The sequence below is a fragment of the Poecilia latipinna genome, unplaced genomic scaffold (genome assembly GCF_001443285.1).
Source record: "Poecilia latipinna isolate Pla-1442-1.1 unplaced genomic scaffold, P_latipinna-1.0 Scaffold1331, whole genome shotgun sequence".
Classification (NCBI taxonomy): domain Eukaryota; kingdom Metazoa; phylum Chordata; class Actinopteri; order Cyprinodontiformes; family Poeciliidae; genus Poecilia; species Poecilia latipinna.
The window spans coordinates 151,189-173,643 of NW_015113947.1; the positions used below are offsets into that span (position 1 = coordinate 151,189).

Below are 22,455 nucleotides of genomic sequence, written 5' to 3' on the forward strand. Positions count from 1 at the left end.
TGCACTTCTGTTGAGGTGATGAATGCTTCTCCAATGTGCACGTGCTCACTTTTCATCCAGATGAAAAGCCTATTCTAATTTAAGGAGCCTGTCCTAAGAGTGGGACTGGTGAGGCACGTGACCCCTCCCCCGATGGGACAGGTGTTGCCCCAGACAGAACTGATGTGTGAATGTGCTAAACTTGGGGATCCTTGTAAGGAAATGTATTTTAAGTCAGGAAGGCAATTTATATTTCAGTAAAAACTCCTGTAAGCTGATATAGGAAGTGACATTTTGAGGCATTTCTTTAACGGGTGCCAAGAAAAAGTCAGTTACAAATCACAAAGAGGCGTTTCCGTGAGGTAACAGACCAAAAACATAGTACTAGTACTGGAAGCACTGGGAAACAACAGAGGAGCTAAGGTTTTTTCTGAGCTCATCTCTCTCATACCAAACTGTTCTGATGTAGTGACAGTTTCAACAAACATGTAAAAAAAACAACAACAAAAAAACTTTTTTTTTAACAAAAGTTACATTAAGCTAAATTAAAGTAGAGCTGAATACAAATGCACATGACACTTTTATTTAAAACCATGCATCAATGTTTGCTGCACTTCACAATTACATACTCATTTGTGTTGGTCTATCAAATCAAATCACGTGAAAATAAGTTGAATTTATCTGACTAATTTTTTTTTTTACAAAAAAGGATACGACTACTTTTGCACAACACTATTACAAATCTATGACCTAACTATTGTAGGATCGTCACAGAGACAACACAAAGCAGTCATCCCAACTTCAAAACATTAACCTACGTCTGAACAGGTCTGCATGATGCCAAGATAGGACTTAAATAGGGAGAGATGTTAGCCTTTGAAACACAAGCAGAGTAAAGCATTAGCTTCTGCTATAGACTGACCTTTATCTACCCTTGGGATAATTGCATTGATCTATCCAGTTTGCCTAAAAACTCCTACTATCTCTCTACATGACTGTCGGTTGGCAAGCAAGAGTCTGCACAGTCACAACCATTTGGGCAGCACATGGTTGGCAGAAGACCCAGATGCTGCTAGCATAAATTTTGGCTTTAGAGATGTTTACGTGCTATGAACAGACAGAAGAATTATGACCAGAGGAGAAAAATAAAGCTCTCTAAACGCAATTGTAAATCGTTAGAAGCGGGGTTAACCGTGGTAACGCTCCAAACAAAGCAGCACTGTCTGACAGGAGGTGGTGAAAGAGGTGTCTTTGGCATTTCTCACTCTGTTGCAAGAAGAAATAATCAACTCTTGGACGGCTGAGATGACAACGGAAAGCTAAAAACGCCGGAGGAAGCTTTGCTCCGCTGCTAAACATTCTGAAATCAATCAAACCACTGAAGGAACTGCTCTTGCGGTTCTGCCAAGCTAAGCTTTACTTGTCTCATAAATACCTTTAGAGTTACTTGAATGTTTTCAGTGCAACTTTAGAGCAAGACAAGCGTTTTCTCCCGAAGAAACGTCCGTGTAACTCTTACTACTGAGAAAAGGGGAAAAAATGGCAATGTGGCGTTGTATGGAAAGGATTAAGCTTCAGCTTTTGTAACATGAAGCTGAAATTGACGTCAGAAGAAGAAGAAGTGATTGAGGTATGAGCGGAGAATAAAAGCAAGTTCAGCTTTCTGCCTTTTTTTATTTGTGTTCCCAATGCAAACTCAGACCTAAAACAGTCACTGAGCTGAACCAATCGGACAACATGAAGCAAATTTTAAAAACTCAAAAGAATCGCGAGAATAGGTGAAGTCATTGACATCTGCACTGTACAGTTACAGCAAAAATTCAGAAAACATGGAACAACCCTGCGACATGTTGCATCAGTGGATCATCCAGAAGGTGTAAAGAGAACGAAGGAAAACATCTGTGGTGCAGCTGTCATTTTCTTCAGCGAAGGTCCGCATGTTAATGTTTCAACAACGAATAAAAAAACATTGGCAAAAACGAAACCTTGGAAAAATGTCCGATGGAGCCATTCAATCTGATCTGTAGGAGAAAGTCCTGAAGGAGATCGTGTCGCTGCTCAAATTAGCTCAAGCACACTTGGAATAGCCGACAGAACAAATCTTAGAAACACACCAGCACCTTTAAAAAGAAAAAAAAAAAAAAAGAAAGAAAGCCCTTTTGGGTGGCCTAGTCAAAGTTTGCAATTAAACTCCACCGAGATGCTGTTACACATGCCGTTGAGGCCTTGAAATTCACCATTGTGGTTGAGTTAAAACTATTTTGGTCGGGTTAGGTTTTGAAAGCAACTTGGTTTAGAAGCTTCTAATTAAGGAAATCCTTATTTGATATTGAATTTGATTGGAAATTTTGAAGAGTGACAAAGCAGAAACAGCCCCATCAGGTGGACAAGGAGGGTGGGAAGACTTTCTTCACTGCTCTGTTAACTCCTGACACTACAAAACATGGATCACAATGACTCTCCTTTTTTAGAGTGGAAAGAAATTCTGTCACAGAAAAAAAAAAAAAAGCTTGCGAAGTCAAGGTTTGCCAAGTCTCGTTCATTCTTACTTAGTGTCACTGACTGCTGAAGTGTCCAGGTGTATTCAACCATGCAAGACCCCCAGCAGCCCTTAAAGCTGGACTGCAGCCCACCTGCTAGGAGTTAAAGTAAAGGTTGAGAGTCAGCACAAATGGAAATCTTCCACCCTTCCACTATTTAAAGCCATTATCCCGCACTTATAGTCTTTCCTCTGGAATATTGCACAAAAGCCAAATATCTTTGTCCCCCCCTCCCCCCTTCCATTTTAACATGAGCGTAATTGAAGTCAGACCTCAGTGGTAAACTCTACAAACAACTGGTGAATACAATAACACTTTGTGCTGTAAACAAGTTCCAGCAGTTGGATCCGGACAGAAAATCCGAACCAGCTCTCGTGTTCTCTTTCTCTCTTGCTCTTTTCTGCGAGAGAGCCACACGTCGGCTCGGGCTGAAACGGTGCTGAGGGATCGGGGCTTGGCGAGGGAAAGAAAGAGAGAAAGACAGAGAGAGAGAGAGAGAGAGAGACAGACGCCTTGCACCATTTGGAAGTCAAGAGGATTGCAGTGCGGTTGCACAAGATGAGTCACAATTCTGCCAAATTCATATTCGGTTCCTTAGAGAGCAAATTGTGAAAGAAATGAAAATTGTCACCTGCAAAAATAAAATAAATAAATAAATAAAAGACCACACCCCTTCTGTGTGACCAATCCTGAGAATTGCTCACTTCCATCTGCTTACCTTTCTTAGGGCTGAGCCAGAACCGATCTCCCAGTGGATCTCCGCTCTCCCACCAGCTCTGAACTGACATTTTCTGCAAAAAAAGCGCCCCGCAACTTCTTCACCACACTGCTAACTCCTGCTTCTGTTCACCCTAGTGAGACCCCCGCTCACCCGTCCAATGGATGCTCACACAGACGGGGCAAAAATGTGCAGAAGTTGGGAGTTGTTTTCAGGGTGAGGAGGGAGAAAGGGTGTTTTTGAGAAAAAAAAGAGAGAGAAAGAACAAGGGAATCTTTTCATTTCTGTCCCTATAAACTCAGAGGAACATCCATGCCATAAATCTGAGGCCCATGCTGGGATGGACCACATCCTTTCTGCTGCCCTGGATACCCCGCTCCGTGTCCCCGTGCATCTGAAGGAACCCACGCTTCGCTCTGGCACCGGCCACTGCGCGCCACACACTGGGCTCTTTGTTCACGAAAGACGGAGCAAGATTTCAGACCGGGAGATTGAGAGGAAGAGTGTACAATGGAGGAGAAGTAGAACAAAGGAACCAAATAGAAATAGAGAGAACGTAAAACAAAGAAGCAAAGGCCTCAGTGCAGCACTGAGGAACTGGAACATACAGCCATCAGCAGCTCTAGGCCTTGTTTGTTGTTTTCTCATTCCTCAGGTTTATGGGGCGTAATTAAGCGTTCTAAGTAAAAAAAAAAAAAGAGAGAGAGAGAGAAACCCACTGAGTTCAGTCGGGTATAAACAATGCTAATGAAAACTCCAATTGCAGATCTTTGGCAGAGATGACATCACTTTGCAAACAGCCTACAGCAGAATGAGTCCCGGTGCCTTCAGGTAACAGTTAGAGCTCCGTGCTGCAACCACAAACCTAAATGCATTGTATGAGAATGTTATGTGATAGATACACCAACTACAAACCCTTGCACATTTTTTTCTTCTAAAATGATTAATTTGCTCTATTAATCTGAATATGCAATTTTTAATGATTATTTTTCTTTGCCCGTACTGTACAACCTATTATAATTTTCCAGTTAATATATATTTTCTTACCTTTGCCTTCTAAATTTCCCCTCTGTAGAAAGAGACATATTTATTTTCTATTTTAACACATGGTAGCGCATAACTTTAAAGTGGACTGGAAGCATTTCATGATTTCTCCATTGGATTCAGGTCTGCACTTTGACTGGGCCATTCTACTGTAGCTGTGGCTGTATATGTTGAGGGGTTGTCCCGCTGGAAGGTGAACTTTCACCCCAACTTTGAGCCTGGTGCCAGCACCCGGTTGTCACTGGGTGAGCAACAGGGTAGTAGGTTTGCAATTGTGCTGCTCATATTCCATTATGTAAATGTAAACCATGTATCATTTTCCTTTCTAAATATGAACCGGTTGGTGTTACTCAAACACATGGCATCTGAACGGTTGCACAAGATGAGTCACAATTCTGCCAAATTCATAGTCAGTTCCTTAGAGCAAATTGTGAAAGAGATGAAAATTGTCTCCATTAATAATAGTTTGATATTAATGGTTGGAACTTGAAAAAACTGTCACAGCAAAGCCCTTTTATTTAAGGAACTTTCTCCCCAAGTCAGGGGCTCTGGAGCCACAATGGGCTGTTTGAACCCCGAAGGAAAAAAAGACAGCTGATATTTTAAATTTCATGTTTAATAACAAAGGTAGGTTTTTAGTTTTGCAGTTTACCCATGCAATATTTGCAGTGAATGACACTAAAGTAATATAAAGTGTTATATTACTTTATATTACTATATTACTAAAGTAATATAATAATATGTTTCTAGATCTGATTTTTAGATATAGGGCCATTGTATGTAGAAAAAAATAAGTAAATTTCTGCCAAAAAACTTTTCAGAAAAAAGAATATTTTTGAGCGACCGAAGACAAAAGTATATAATTTCAACTTTTTGAACTTTTCTGTTTTTTCAAGTACATTTCTAAATTTAATCTCAAAATTTGGGACTTTTTTAAAGGAATTCTTTTAGATTAATCTCAAATTTTCATACAAATGTCTGACTTTTGTAGCTCAGAAATCTCCTTGTTAATGTATACATTAAAAAAAGAAAAAAAAGGTACTTCCTAGAACTAATATGCCATCATAGATTTTCTCATTATTAGGCTGGACTCTATGTGCTTTTTTAAAGTTTATCACATAATTTTCTGTCCCACTGAAAAAAAATCCATCCTTTTTTGTTCCTAAATTTTATCTTTATCTTCATTTTAAATCCTAAAAATAGAAATAAACAGCAGTTTCCAATAATAGATATTAATCTAAAAGCTGTCTTGTCAAAAAAAAAAAGAAAAAGAAAAACTGCAACATTTGCGGCTCCAAATGAGTTTCATTTGTCTGGACCGACAGTAAAAGTGACTCTCTGGGTTGTAATGTGTTTCTGCCCAAAGCGAAACACATTACTCTGAAGTCAGCTGGAAAAACGAGACTCATCTGGACTATATTCCTGATGAGTCTACTGAAACAATTGTACTTAGAAAAAAAAAGCTGAAAGGAAATGAATCCTTCCCAAAGGATAATTCCATGTAAATCATATTTAAATATGAACAGAGACTGGCCCTTACAAAATGGAGCTTCACTCTGGGTAGTGAGGAAGGTGTAAAATGGCTGCAGGGTGTGCCTGCTCTGCCAGCAGCTGCCAACATGGGCCGGCCCCTCTGTGCCAATCAGAAACACAGAAACCAACACATCTGTGCAACTAAAACACATTCAAACTATGCTTTTTTTTCTTTGTGTGTGTGTGTGTGTGTGTGTGTGTGTGTGTGTGTGTGTGTGTGTGTGTGTGTGTGTGTGAAAAAGGAAGTTCTTAAATAGTTGTCTCTATGAGTCATCATCTGCAATTACACTTGGGAGCGGTTATACTTTGGTTGCTGTAGCGACACAGCCCGCAGGTTAGGCAAATAATATGTCCCGCCGTCCACGACTGAGGGCCGTGCAGAGCATGTGCGCCGTTTCTGCTGCCAGGGGCAACCGGCAATCAAACAACAAAAACCCGATACAACATCCAGACTGCCGGCTTTGAGACGCTGCGCCACATTTGTGGACATTTGTGTTGTAACCTGAAGAGGCTGCAGGGCTTTAATTTTAGACAAAGATCCTGATGAGCAGCTAATTAGACGCAGGCAAACAGAACGCAGGTGCGTTGTTCGCTCGGACTAAAGTTAAGATCCCACACATGCACACCAGGAGGTTAGATTTACTGTCCTCACTCCCAGAAAACCCTCCCAGTTCTGGTGAGGATGAATCAGATGCATTCTTTCTGTCCTCGGAGCGAAACAGAAAAACTGACTGAAAACTGCTGTCCAAAAAAAAAAAAATAAAAATAAAATCATACAGTAAAGTAACTAAATGAGTAAGCAGAGAAAAGGGCCTTTCTGCCACAGCTTTGGAGTCGAGTTACAGACAGCAGTGACTCACCACCATCACCTGTGTCTTCCACAAATTAGCTATTTCTGTGTTAAACCAACCATGAGAGGGTTCTTGTGACTTTTTAGAGAAAAAAACAAGAAAAAAAAAAAAAAACAAGGGTCAGTTAACTTCTTAAGTTTAAGCTCTAATCAATGTATTTGGAGGAAAAAAATGACAAAGACTAAGAAAAATATGAGGTAAGGGTTAGGTTTTCAGGTAATCTGAAGAAGATAAGCGGGGAACGATCGCTCCTTGAAATCCGGTCATTCCGGCACACTGAGGTGAGGTCGCCACGCGGCACCGGCAGGAACAGACAGCTTTCAATTCACACAGTTTATCTGCCGAGAGAAATCAATGCAAGAGACCATGTGCAGCGATGAGTGATGACAATGTGACTGCTTGCGCAAAGACTTTGCTTACTTTCGCAAGATGTTCTCAAGCAAGGCCTTGGGAATGTTGTAGTTATTTCGTGCCGCGGCAGCAGGACTATAATTTGCAGAGTAGAAACGCACCCGGCATGCCGTTTCATGTAGTGGATGCTAAGGAGAAGATATTTTATAGCCTGGTACTCAAAAACAGGACGGAGAGACACAAGGAGCAGCGATGGAATGTTATCAACAATCAGAGATGGAAAGGTACATAACTTGATGGACAGAGCTGAGAGATTTAACTCCTGACTTGATCAGTGAATGGCAGTCAGAAACTTAAAATCTGATTTTTTTTCTTTTTTTTTCCTGAACCGTGAATACATCAGATGTAGCAGGTTGCCGTGACATAAACGCTCCTATACAGAAGGACACAAACGGTTTGTTAAGGCTGCTACTTTTAAACAGTAGAGGAGATTTAGGCAAATAAAACAAAGCTGAACATATCACTGCAAAGTCTTTAAAACCAGCAGATGAATCAACTTACGTCATGAAACTTGCTGCATTTAGCAGTCGGTGATGCTAATTCAGCAGAGAACATAGGCTAAGTTGAGCTAACCATGCAAGTCACTGCAATTTTTTTAATTAAATTTATAAATTTACCAATTCAGAGATTTTTCTATGGAGCAGAACTCCAAGTTACATTTTTATGGGAAAAACCGCCACTTTGAGTCTTGTATTTATGAATATTAAGACATATTTTATAACTGAACTATTAAAATAGGCAGCTAGCAGTGTCTTTTGATTGGATCTTAAGTATTTGTGGATTTTAGCGCGGACGGGTGTGTTTTCTCACACTTCTCTCACATCCTATGGAGCGCTACTGCCACCTATCAGTGTGATGGTAGAACTACATTACATGATCAAACTGGAACTTTACAACAGAGCAATAATTATTAACAGAGTTAGGCAATGTTTTAGACAGTTTTAGCAATATACATTACCAAGTGCTACACTGGGAACTATTTAAATGTCACTTCAGTAGCTAAAATCCTATTTTCTTTGTTTTGTTCTGCTTTATTGAATAGTGGTACAACAATGCCTGCATTAAACAAAATGACTGATTCTAACACCCTGAGAATGTCCGACTGCTTTTCTCAAGTATTCAATTGAAAATAGAAGTAATTTTTTTTTATTTTGAATAAATCTTGAGGAAAATTTTTAATGCTACATGACAATGTGGAGTTCTACGTATTATTATATTACTATGATTATTGTATATACTTTGAGGTGTGTAAAACATACCAATGAAGAATCCTATATTTCTTTCAGTTAAATTTGCAAAAATATACATCCTGTGTGTAAGTCCCAAATCATCGTTGATTTTACTCATGGGGAAAAAACCCCAGCTCTGTTATTTGTGAGAAAATTCTTGTTTTTGTGTTGTTTTTTTAATGACAATATTTTGTTACTTAGAAAGTTGCATTACTTATGTATAGAGAAAGTAGAGAAATAATAACTTGTGGTCATACTTGGTTCCTAAGAGAAACTGGAGCTAGCTAAAAGTCAGCATCAGTCGGTCCAGACTTTAGAAAAACCATGAAACCCACATTTTGTAGATTGAACATAATCAATCTACAAAATCTACCATTTAATGAAATGTAAAAATTGATTTCATGACATAATTGTTTTTTTTTTTCCCATGTGACTCTCTCTAAGGCCAAGGTCTAAGAAACAAAGCTCACGCACGTAATGATTGTTTAATCACATGTTCAAAGTACAATACACTGGGAGCAATAATACCCTCCTAACCTAAACCCTACATTGTTAAACCTGCAAAGTAAACAGCGACTTTTATTGGATAAAAGGAGCTTAGGAGTAGGATCCCAACCCCACCCACACAATCCGTGTGTCCTCATTCCTGCAGGCGATGCTATTCGCCTTTCCTTCTGCATGGCAGCATTTCCTGTCTTTTTCTTTGTTTTACCTACAGCTAAAGGTTCAGCGTTTAAAAGGCAGAACAGCAGCAAAAACAAAAGCCACATTTCCTTTTTCCTTCACTGTTGGAACAAACCAACAAGGAGGAGTTCTCCAACTGGGAACAATGTGGTGAGCTCAACTATTGCCAACAGCGTGTCCAAGTGCCAAAAACCCAGACTTTTACAACGTCAAGAAAACCATTTCTGCTAATGAGTTGTCTTTCCGGATGTGTAACCCATGTGGGGACAACGGAGCAGAATGTGTAGCACAACCAGCAAAAGCATCAAGTTAACAGCTCAAAGGTTTTGGTGCAGTTAGACCGTGATCTGATTCTCTACAGCACAATTTAGGATTCATGAAAACTTCTCCTTATGAAAGCAAAAGTACAGGGAAGGTTTCTAGGCTGCTTTGGAATCAGACAAGCATAAAAGCCAAAATATATTGACTGATTAAACCTTGACTGAAGGATGCTGGACTTATTAGATTCTATGAAACATTTATTACATGAGTGAAAAATGTAGCGCTATTATGCCGTTGTTGGATTTGGGTATAAGAGAAACCAAACCTCAATCAGTCCTTGAAATTTCTGGGCACATATGCCTAAAACTAACTCAAACATAGGAGCCGCAGGATAAATAAAATGTGTTCTGTTTAAGGGAATTATTTATATGGACATTTTTGACAAACACAAAAGAAGCTAACCTAACTTTGGAGTGATTTTGTGCGGCTCCTGCAAAATATAAATTTTTTTTACCCATTTAACGTTCAACCCATCCCAGATGGTTGAAGCAAATAGTAACTTTTTTATTTTTAACCAGGGTGCATAACATCATTTTATTACAATGGAAAAAGTTAATGGATTTTTATAATGAAGCTTTTATAATAAGTAGAACCATGTCTACTTTGCTGCACCTCAGTCAGCTTTTATTTGATTTATTTAAACTTGGCTAAATAAATAAAGTGTTTTGAAAGAAAGTGACCCAAATCTGTTTCTTATAAACAGAAAAAAAAAGTTCAATCAAGCCTAAAAGAAATTAAAAACTGGATTAACTTTCTTCAGTACAGAAAATGTGTATTGTATTGTATTATTGTATTAAGCTTTAGATATGCAGTGAATGACATTTATTTTCTACAGAGAAAAACAACTAACAAAAATTGGATACAATTATTTACATAATTTTGGCCTGCAAATACTTTCAACTTATCAATTTAGGTCCATGTGGCAAAACGTTTGGACATCCCTTCCTTAAAGTAATCTTTTATTTCTACCTAGATGTTTTTCTCCTTTTTTTAAATTTATATATATATATATATATACATATTTTTTTTGAAACAAATAATTTATATAGAAAAAACTGATCATTACCATGCATGTTAAAATGTGTTCAGTCCAGATAAAAGAGAAAAGTAGAAGCTTAACTTATGCTTCATTGATATATTTCAACTGTGTTTGATTCGTTGACAAGAAAACTAAAATATTTTTGATTATAACACACTCTATATAGTCCTATTGAGAAAGGTGGGCAGTAAATGTAGCCTCCCAGAACTCTGTGGGCTGCAGATGAATTAGTTGTACTCAGGTATCAAAGAAATTTAATGCTAGCAGCTCCCTGAAAACAAAAACCAGTTGGATCACCTGTTAGCATTCAGCTGCCTCCCTTTGTAGCTTTGCCAAGGCCTTCGTTCAGGGTGTGTCCAGTCTAACTGTTCAACCTCTCTCTCCCTCCGGTGAAGAAACATGACCCGGTACATTGTGACCTGTTGCCAGGCCAGAGGAGACCAAGATCTGTTCTGCAGCAGAACGTTACGAACAGAAACATACCGATCACTGAAATGCACAATATGCACACGCTGGATTTTATTTTATTTTTTCCCCTCAGTGAGTAAACTTCAGAGCAATTAAGCACGCATCATTGCCTAACTCGTCTACGCAAGTATTTACCCTTTCAACACACCGTGTCAAGCAATTGTATATCCACTGAGTGGCAAGCAAATAAAACATCCCGAAGCAGGTGGTGTTTTTCTGTCAGGCTGCAACCCAGTCATCCGTTTCACGACATGCCTCAAGGTGCGCCAACCAAACAGACAACAAATCACAGGATGCGGGGCGACTGCTCTCGAACGAGAGGGGCCAGCGATTCGCCCCCCCGGGGGCCTCAACCCCCGCCACGGTTCCACCGTGCCGGGTGTAAAAACATTCCAGATGTACCTCAGACGAGAGGGATTGCCTGTGAGGGCAAATCTTAACCTGATTCCTCCGGGGCGTGACTCATTTATTTGTTGCAGCTTAAAACCTGTCCGAAACTCACAGCAAGGCCATCAAATCCATGCTTCAGGTATGTGTTGCTTTTTTTATTAACTTGTCTTAACATTGAAGTGTTTGGATTTGCCGTGTGGGTTGTGGCATTCGGCTAACTTGATTAGCGTGCTTGTTCGTCAGCCGTTCCCCGCTGTCCTCAGGCAGCAACGGCTCCAAATATGAAGAGGAAAAGAGAGGATAGGGCACTCACCTGAAAAACACAAAGCATAGCACACATAGGACTCAATAAAAACATGAACTGCTCTACTTTATATAACAACATGACGATAAAAGCAAGATTATTTAGTGTTATCTAAAAGGAGCGATAAGCAGGAGTGAGATGATGAGCATCACAGCAGCAAAACAACCTGAGGTTAAACTTTAAGGGTTATGTCACCAATAAGCCCAATTTAAATAAATAAATAAATAAATAAATAAATAAATAAGCCTAATGAGTCACTAATGAAAATAACAAGTTTGGCACGCCGTCTTTTCACAGACAGCGTGAGAAAAAAAAGAGTCGAATGATAAAATCATTGTTCAGCCTTCAAGGAAAGTGGTTGGGCCGCCTAGTAAATCATGTTTAATGAAGAGTTGGTGGAAAAATGCTGAAGGCAGGAGGCTGAGAACGAGGCTCCACTTTACAGATCAACATCGCCATCTACTGGAGAGACGGCAAGTTAGCAAATATTTTTGGATCATTAGCTGGAAATGATTTAGAGTTTTGGGCAAAATGCACCGAACATAAAATCCTTTTAGGCCTCTTTAATTACTCACAGTGAGTTAAGATGGTTCTCAATAAAACAGATTTTAGTAAGATGACCTTTGTCTTTTTAAAAATAATGAGTTGGTTAAAATATAAAGGCAAAGGATCGAATGAAGGCTTTTTCTTTCTTTTTTCTTTGTTCTAGTTTTTCCTGTGGATTAAAATGAGTCGATTATAGCAAAATTGGAGGAAACTGATTTTACTTAAGAACATGGACAAACCCCACGAAGATTCCCAATGACTTCTGTCCCATAGCATGTTATTTATTCCCATTGTATTTTTTTAACTCACTTTTTTTACTCATTTTGTGGGGGTGGCGGGACTGTGTGTGATTATTAACTTTCCTAAATAAATTGAATCCTCCCATTGCCCTGTCTCTCTGCATTCCTTTTTTTTTTTACTACACAAATGATCAAACTATCCAACAAGCTGAATATTTTATCACCATACAAAGTCTGAACTGAACCTCACTTTAAACATTTTGAACTATCCATTTAGGGTAACCATTAAATGTGTTATTTCTTCTGTCTTAGGAAACACTCAAATCAAGAACCAAAAGACAGAAAAACTTTCCTTAGCCTGGCCATTATTGAGGTAAAGTCAAACTCAATCGGCTCTGATTTTGTCATTCTGCCTGTTTCAGTGATGTTTGTACTAATATTTCGTAGCGTTTGTTTCTGTTTGTGTTTTCTTTTTCTTCCCACCTTCCTGCTAGGAAAATTTCCCTAAAGAGATAATAAAGTGATACTTCTGTCAACATTGCAGTTGTTCATGTCGCTATTGCAATTTAATGGAAGCGTGTGATAGAAGACACTTCATTATTTGCTGTGTGAGGCTTTTGGGAATGACTTATCTAACTCTGCAGACCTCCGTAGTAATGTGACCATTGCAGATAAAAGGATTCACAGCTGTTCCCTATTTTGAGGTCACGCCCTCTGAACCCCGACCTTTAACACCCACAAGGCACCTCAAACTGTGTCGGACCTCCCCACAGGAGCGGTGAAGGTTTCTGTGTGTTTGAGCAGAACACGAGCTGCGGCGACCAATCAACAGCCGGCTCTGCGTTAAATCATCACCTCATGACGCGAGCGATCCGCGACGCATCGCCTGCTAAAGTAGGATCTAATGTGTGGTTTGTGTTTCAACAGCTGACTGTCACTGTCCATGTGTTTATGGAGAATATTTATAGCAGCTCTGATCCTTTACGTTACGTGAAATAATCATCATGTTGTGGTGAGAACGGCAACATAAAAAAAGATTAAGGTTAAAGACTTTGAAGCATTTAATTTGGATCTTTTTAGATGTCATTTTCATAACTTGCAGGGAAAAAAAAGGATTACAATTTCATTACAAATGGTGTAAATGTTCTCAAAAAGTTTTCTAGGGTAAGTAAAACTCTGTACCGAGAAATTCTGCTAGAGGGTTACTATGTGTTTTTCCAATAAGAAATTCAAACTTTTTCCAAATTCAAACTTCTACATCATCCATTCTGTACATTTAAAAACAAAACATTTATCTAAAAAACTAAAATCTGCCAGGGCTTCATCATCTGTGCATTCCAAATATCTTTCAATCAACAGCAATTCACGGAATATTTTTTAATCTTTCTGTTTTTTGGTGTTTAGGCTAATTCAGATTAGCTCTAGATTAGAAATTAGAGCTAATTTCTAATCCAGAAAGTAGATTAGAGCTACTAAATTAGATTGGATGTTTTTCACACCATCCAATCAAATGAAAAGAATAAGATAAAACCTGACCTGATAAAATGATTTGTCGTCAGGATAACAGGGCAGTTTCAATGTCCTTGTTTTCCCCGAGACAAACTGGCAAAACCTTCCAACACAAGATATGTTATTTTTCCTTTTTTTTTGTGAACATGTTTTTATTTTCTTTTTACTTTTTGATTGACAGTCTTATTGTTGGAGTTGGCAACAGCATCCTAGCGCACCCTAGTGGGCAGATAAGTTTAGATGGCAGAGTAGAGAGCCAGGAATGCGTCACAAGATATCAAGTAATCTGAAGCAATCGTTGCGGCTTAAGAAGAAGAAGAAAAAAAAAAACTTATGGTATGTCAGTGCGAAACGTAAAAAGATGATTTATTCAATCATTTTATTGTTCCCTAAATTCAGAAGAAACTGAACTACTTATTTTCCCCCCCCAGCAGAGTAACGATGGTCGTTGCCACCTAAACTTGTCCTATGACATCAAGAGCCAACAAGTATTTCCACCAGTAAACACAACCTCAGAAACCTGCTGTCGGTTTTTCTTTTTTCCTTCCCTTCTCTGTGGAACAGCGGGTGCTGCCAGAAAGAAGGACCCTGTGCCAGCAAAACACTCAGACGCAGCCCAACACTACAACACTTCATCTCACTCTGTGGGAGGTCTCTGGACCCGGACAGCAGCCTGATGGAGGCTCAGTGGAAACTTCTTCATGGTAATTCCACAGAGGGTGACAGCAAAAAGACCTTTGATCGAGAGCAAAATTCCTCCTCTGTGGGTTTTGGACTGAAAGTGAGTAACACTCAGCAGAACACGCAGAGGACAATATACTGCTTGAAGTGCCAAAACCGGGATAGAAACTGGGATATTAGGTAGCTGCTGATGAGGAGGAGGCAGCAGTAAATCTGAACAGGGCCACACAGCCACAGGGAGATCCAGTTTATACTGGAATGTCTCTGCAACATCTGTGAAGCAGGTTACTGAAAGTACTAGTCTGCTCTACATAGAACCTGCATTCACCAAAGATCATTTGCTTGACTCGACTGCCATGATTGTGGCATTAGGTATTACAACTGTGCTGCAATCTAACTACTCCATCCAACCATCCATCCATCCATCCATGCATCAATTTTCTGATAGATACAATGGGATTCAAAGGTTCCAAGTTCAGAAAGGATTTGTAGCGGTAGTCTCAAACTACTATCCTCAAGGGCCAGGGTTCTCTCTTCTTGGCTCCGATATTAGCTCACTGGCTTTGCTCCACAGAGCTTGACTGCATGCAAGAGAGGCAATTTTGCCATTTAAATCAAGTGTGTAAGACGAGGGACATGTTAAAGGGGCATGTCCAGAAAAGCTCCAAAAGGAAGTCCCCCTCATCAGACCCCCAACTGATTAGTCTTGATGCGAAGGACACACAGTTCTAACTTAAGATCAGCTGGATGTTGTATTTTCTCACCAACTCTCTAAAACAGAGTCTGGCCACCGTGTTGAGCAAGCTGATGTCAGTTTCTTGTATCTAGAACCTGAGTCTTTCTGTCATGATCCATATCCCATAATCAGAGATAAGGGACAGAACATAGACGGACCATCTCTGGTTGCATCCTGTCGCCTCTAGTGAGGAAAAGATCATTCTTTTGCTTAAAGTAAAGACCATCCTTGTCAGTTCACCTGCTTAATGCCATGTTCAGACATCCTCAGCTATCCCATAGTGCTTTGCAGAGCACAACTAAAATGAGGGTTAGCTGTAAATCTAGTGAAATTAAGCTCATGTGTTATGAGCTGAATTATCAACAAGTCATATGAAAAAAAAAGATCATATATGTTAAAGTTAGCCCAGCACTTTTGCAAATTGCTCTGCATAAAAACTTTGATAGCGAGGGCAAAACGTGACTTTATTAAAGACTCTGGTTGTATGTGTTGAGTCAAATAGGAACTTTCTTACTTAGGACCATGTTACAGGAGAGTTTTAAAAATGTGCTCCAGACTCTACAGTAGAAAAAAATATCTCTAAATGCTAGAAAGCAACGTTTCTAGAACATATAATGACAAAAGAAATCTCCCAATTATCAAACCGTTATCAGCTGGCTGTTCTTCAATGACTTCAAATATTATCTTGGAGGGCAAAATATCCTCACTGAGCAATTCTAATAATTATCAGAAGTCATCTCCTTCATGCCTTTGATTTTACCACTTGTTCATTCCCGTCCAGAGCCTCTCTCTTGATCTGCTCTCCACCTGGATCAGCTTACCACCTGGCTTTGTTTCCTACCTCCTTTCTCTCGTTTCAGCTGTGTTTTTGTTCATTCCTGAGGCTTACCTTTGCTCGAATAGAACGACTCCATGCTGCAGATTTCCTGAGCGGAGACGTTTGGAACCTTAGGAACCGAAGCCATTTTTTCTCCCTTTTCTCCCCCTTTCTTCTTTTTGATCTTGGTGCCTCTATGTACTTTCTCCGCACTTTCTGTCAAACACGTCACGCTGTGCAGAACAACAAAAAAAGGAGTCTCCCTCCTCTTCCTCTTACACAGGTCAGAGCCGCCCTCTATAATAATACCTCAGCTCATGTAAATGCGCGAGCATGACCGTGTGTGCAGCCGAAGTGTTCATTGGCATTTGCGCAATGAAGGGAATGGGAAAAAAGCAAGAAGATAGGTAAAAAAAAAAAAAAGACAAACTAGGGTCAGACTTAAAGGATTGTCTTGAATTGTTCAGTCGGTGGTTATTGTAACCTTGGGCGATTCATTACCAGTAAAATTGCTTAACTGCTTTTAGTTAGTTGCACCATTCAGTGCATTGTATTGGACAAAAGGAGGGAAAATTACTTGAAAACAAGTCTATCTTTTCAGACCAAAGCCAAAAGAGACTTAACAGAGACATATGTGATGATGACAATGTCCAGAACCTGGAACCACAAAAAGTGAGCATATACTGATCAAATGAATACCAAACTTTACTTGGTAAAGCCGCTGCAGCCGTTAAGGTGCACTGAAGTAATGGTGAGGGTGTAACCAATGGTTAATGATTAACAGTACAGTCTCAGAAACATTAACCCAGGTTTTAAGGCGTCAAATAAACACAAGAAAGAGCCAAACTCAAAACTAAAGTAGTTTTTTTTTTTTTCTTGAGATCTGTTCTGTGTTGGTGTATAACTAGATCAAAGTCAGTACATGTAAGTAAAATGATTTGATGTGCAGCTATTTAAGCAACAGCTAAAAGGAAAGAAGAGACTTATTTCAACATGGGAAAGTTTTCAATTGTGTTTGCGGTCAGTCTTCTCCGTTTATCTGAGCCGGATTTTATCCATGATGTTGGATCTCTTGTGCAGAACATTACCAAACGTTATTTCAATGTTTTTTTTACTATAAGACATTTCAAATGTCATTGAAATTGAAATGTCATTTGAAGACATTTCAGTGACTGGCACTGGGGTTGGTGTTCTCTGAGGAATCCTATTAACATACAATATTATTTCAAGGGAAATAATGTTATTATCAAATATTAAAAGATTTTTGGATTTTTCAGTGCTAACGTAAGGAATATTCAACTTTTATTTTATTTTTCTTGTTATTATAAGACAATGTACGGCTTTCAGGTTCTCACAGCATGTCTCCAACCTCCAAAGCCCAAACTACCATCAGGACTTAGATGACTTCCCTGTTTTTGTGACATACAGTGGATCAAATGACTGTCTGGAACATAACCAGAGTATCAGGTTCAATAAGTGACTATAGAAACATTTAGCACATAAACAGTGGGATATTTTCCCAACAACAGATAGAAGTGTATATTGCTGTGCAAATTCTAGACCTTTCCAGAGCTGTACATTCACGCATCACATGCCATTAAAAAATAAATAAATAAATAAATCATCTTCTTTCAATGCATTTCAAAGGAGCAGGTGTAGTCCAGTGTGGAAAAAGTGAACAATGAAGGAATGCTGTGTTTACATGAACATCTGTTTGGTTTTATTTACTATGAGGAAGACACTAAGTCAAATCCCAGCTGTGGATTAGCCTTACTATAACCTGAGGATATCCCCCGAGCCTCATCAGCCACTAAAATAGCCCAACAAAGCAGAAGGGAAACTGCTGGTGACGCATTTCCTGCTCGAGTGCAGGAAAAGCATGTTGCAGAAATGTCTTAAATTATGTTCAAAGAGAGACAAGATTTAAAAACCGCAAGAAGGAATGTCCGCAAGGTGCTGACGTACAAGACAACAAGGGTTATTAAGAGTCTCTTGGGTTTGAATGTAAAATAACATATGGAATAAAAACTGACTGCAGTCCAATTTAATCAGTGTTAAAACCCTGAAAGTAATCCCGGTTCATGCATTTCAAGATTCCCATGTGTGTTACTGGAATAATGGGAGGAAAGGATGGAAGGCGTGCATGTCAACAATAAGAATCTGAATATCCATTGTGCTGTCATTTTTATGTAACTAGGCCGCACTGAGGCCAACACCCTGCCAGGTGGTTATTACTCACACTGTCCTTGTTTATTGTTGCTTTGCTGACGAAATCAACTCAAACTTCTCAGGTTAAACAGTTTCATCACATTCAAATAATAAAAAAAAATATAAGTGAAAAACTTTCTTGGTATCTTTGGCTGCTCAAATGAGGATGTACTGAAATTTAAAAAAATACCACATACACCACTGATACAGTTGTGAGGATCCATATGTTATATTCCTGTAGCTGCAACAGTAATAGTTTGCAGTTTTTGTTTTAAGTAAAAGCAAAGTAACATTATTTTTGGTTATCATACCATAAAAAACATTCTAAAAGTGTCATTGTAACTAATACCTGCAACTTAACATTTTAAAGACCAAAGAAGTTGAGTAAATGTTTATTATTCATTTAGCTTTGTCTTATTAAAGTGGCAAAAATGAAAGTCTGACAAAAGGAGTAGTTCTGTTAATATTATTTTAGTGATTTATACAAAACTATTGGCCCATTGAAAACTAATTTAATCTGAATGTCATACCTTAAAAAAAACAAAAAAAAAAACCAGCTTCACTGTTTTTGTTTGTTTGGGTTTTTTACCCACAAAATCTTAATTGATTTTTAATCAATTAAATAAATAAATAATAATGGTCAGAATAATAGACCATTAAAATGTGTGTGTCTCCTTTGGCATCAAATTATGTCAGTAAAGTAGAAATTAAAAATGAAGGATGGTAACAGCTTTTTCACAGATTGATATTTATTCTCTGGATAGTTTAACTGTAAGTATTAGTTTCTTAATGAAAGCGTTCATTACATGCCAGTAAACTATTGAAGCTCCTTTTTAGTCGTGAATTACCTTTTTAGGGGAATTTTTGGAAGCCGGCTGGACTCAAAGACTAAATACACGCAGACAGATGAGCACCAACCCATACTTTGAAACTGCAGCCAACAGAGATTACAGCGATTTGTTCCAGGCTTCTGAAACGCTGAACAAGATCCACTTCAACGCTTCTCATGCATAAAAAAAAAAGGAAAGCAAACTACCTCTATTTAAGGAGATGTAACTTCCTGAAACTTCAGAAAGCGCTTGAAATTTTCCTTCCTGTCTTTGTAGTTTCTGTTTTGGAGAAAGGTGGTCTCTTTTTTTGTGTTCCCGATTGGCTAGACTTGAAGACGTAGGATCAAACAAATGAGGCTGAAGAGAGAGATCTCGACCCAATCAAATCAAAAGGACTCAAGACTTTGATTAGGATCACACTCAGTACAATTAACTTCTGAGCTTCTCTGTTTTCCCCACTAGCTACATCATCACACAGCTGCTCTGTAAGGTTGCTACATTAGCGGTGTACACTGAGCAGTGTCAAATATTTCATGCGCCCATCTCCCACATATGACCTTTCCTCGTCAGTATAAAGCGCTGCATTGTTGGGAAGAGTTTCTCCTACTTCTCACTCTGTTGAAACTGACAGCACATCCATCAAGAGGCCGCACTGTGGCGTCTCCTCATGCCAGGCAACTAACGCAAGCCTGAAACCCTCCCAAATGCAAACGGTGTTCTCCGTTTCCTGCAAACCGCTGACGGCGTCACCTGGCGATTTATTACTGCCGCTGGTTGTAAAGAATGTTCACCCACGCCTGTAAGCCCTCGCTCTGCCGTGTGTTACTATGGGAAAGTCGTACCCCTAAAATATGCTAGTAGAAATAACAGCGTGGTGTGAGAAATTCTCCTTTTTCACGTAGATGTGGCAAATGGATCGAAAATGACAGAAATAAACGCATCCTGTCAAGAAAGTCGCAAGCTGAAGATCCACAGAGAAAAAACCCCAACAAAAACACTAAAGTATGTCAGAATTTTACATAGCTTTGAATTACGAATATATATCTGTATATAATAGAAGCCAAGTGACCTAGAATGGAATCAGCCAAGCTTTTACCAATATTTGCCATCCAAACTGCTGTTATAAGCTCCTATCGCAGCGTTTCAATAAGGTCTACGGAAATGAAAACAGATTCAATTTCCCATTTTTCTGTCCTGGAATGAAGTACAAGTGTGATTACAGCTAAGAACATTTCCTGAGTTATACAGCTGTTTTCTTTAGACGACAGAGGTTAGTTATTGTTTGTACTTGGGAAGCACACCCAGTTTCCTACTCCACTGTCGTTAATGCTTTCTACTGACTGTGATGTTTGATTAACATGACCAAGCAATGAACCTCCGTTTTTTTCTTTTCCTACTTTTGTGACGTGATGAGAATAAATGCCAAGACCAAAGTCACTTAACTTTCTACTGGCGTACACGTTGCTATGTAATGTACAGTGGACGGCTGGTATTTCCAGGGATTAGAGGCTACAGCCTCCCGCAAATCTGACCCCCTCGAAAACGTTTATAATTACCTGTTTTAATGGGCCAAACACCAAATATTTATATAAGCAACAATCTAAGCACTACTGTAGAAGCTAACCTTCACAGTCTTCCTTATTTTTGCTCTTTGGAGGTACAGCCAATCAGCTCAAAGGGGGTAAAAATGGAGCACCTGGATTGGATGCTTTGCAAACACAAGTCAAAATTATCTCAACTAGCATCGCGCCAAGATATTTCAGCCTTCCAAGCTGCATTTTTTTTTCTTTTTCAAATATTCCAAGCATTCTCTGTGGAAAATTCCTCAAACAGGTGAATTTTCCGAGAATAATTAGGGTCTGATCAAACTCAAAATTGGCTGTAGTATTCGCAGATCTTTCACGGTCAATCTGTGACCAACCAGTTGGTCAATAAAAGAAATAAAAATAATGAAATCTTTTTCTGATGACATGTTAGCATTACCACGCTACACTACCAACAAAACTCCCAGGTTTGGAAGCTGCAACTGCAGCAAGAAAACTCCAGTATTAGTGTTTCGTTTCCCAGTATCAGTGAGATGAGATGTTTATAAAGGCAGCCAGATGAAGCACAAAAGGTGTAAAAAGTCATTTAGAATGAAAGTAGATGATCTGCAGAGGAATGTCAGCTATTCATTCCAGCTGCTACAACAGAAAGCTAAACTCTGGCCGCTGCTGGTCACTTCACCTCCTCACGATTTTTACTTTAGCAGTTTCGGTTGTTGGTGCCAGATGTTTTGAGGACGGAAATCCAAAAATCCGACCTCGGTGCATCACTACTGAAAAGGATGCACCGAGGATGAACATTTTCTGGAAAATATGACATCAAACTGATGTTAAGCTGTCAGATCTAGTATTTGGATCTGACAGATACTAGATCTGTCAGATCTAGTATCAAGGTTTCTGCTCAAAGCATGCAGATTTTGTTTTCAAGGCTCACTCTATTTCCTTCCACATGGTTTCAAGTCTCTATGTAATTTTGAACCCAGCCGTGAGATCCACCAGAGAAGTGTTGTGACTCACGTTTCAATTCACAAAAAGAACCAAAGCGTCAGCGATCCCGCTGCAGTTACACAAACCTGAGTGACGCAACATTTCATTAAATCATCCACATCTCAGGCTCAACAGTAGACACTGGTTGCAGTTTTCTAAACACTCTTCCTTCACAGGATGATAAATGGGAGTAATTAATAAAGCAAATTTTAGATGAGCCGAGCTAATCGTCAATAAATGCACAGCTCAGCAAGTTCGCACACAATCCAGCGACCCAAAATGTGGGGGTAGTTTGGATCTCCGTAAGGATCAGTGGTGGATAAGTAAGGATGAAGATCAGATTTTTTTTTTTTCTAAATCCAGTTATACGTTGTTTGATGCCAAAACAGAAGCCGGCACACAAAGATAAATAAGAAATTGGATTCTCAAGCATCCAATGTTGGGAAACACAGCGCTGCATTCATCCCAAATAGTTTTTTGTTATTATTTGCAATGAATGCTGAAAAATTAGATTTTTCACTCCATTACCTTCCACACTGTTTTTCTGCTTTTTCTGCTGCATGATTTCAACAGAAAAAGCATGTTTTTTAATTCCACTGCCGACAAAGATTACATTTTCTTTACTTGTGCAAGAAATATGAAAAAAAGTGTGTTTATGCATCATGCAGAACTGAAGACAGAGTTTTTGTTTTTTTTTTTTGCTTAATTTTGGTCATCATGTCCCATGTAGCTGTTCCTGCACATTAACAGTCTGTCTGCAAACGCAGCAGGTCACATATGGACAGGAAGTAAATAAACCACACCTCGCCTGGCTGCTTTATATGGACTTCCTTTTTGGATTTTTCAA

General features: G+C 39.1%; 1 protein-coding gene across 6 annotated transcripts in view; it reads right to left on the reverse strand.

Annotated features, from left to right (window-relative positions):
• The window catches only part of plecb (plectin b), a 94,153-nt gene that overhangs the window by 70,570 nt on the left and 1,128 nt on the right, over positions 1-22,455 (reverse strand). For 2 of the 6 annotated variants that reach the window (XM_015055695.1, XM_015055692.1), the window contains exon 1: positions 16,112-16,202. The exons of 2 other annotated variants lie outside the window; for them this stretch is intronic. In XM_015055695.1, the coding sequence (XP_014911181.1) occupies positions 16,112-16,187 (76 nt within the window). In that variant the 5' untranslated portion in view covers positions 16,188-16,202. Of the gene's footprint in view, positions 1-3,237; positions 3,323-16,111; positions 16,203-22,455 lie in introns of those variants that run through there. 2 more of the 6 variants (XM_015055696.1, XM_015055693.1) reach the window with 1 other exon arrangement.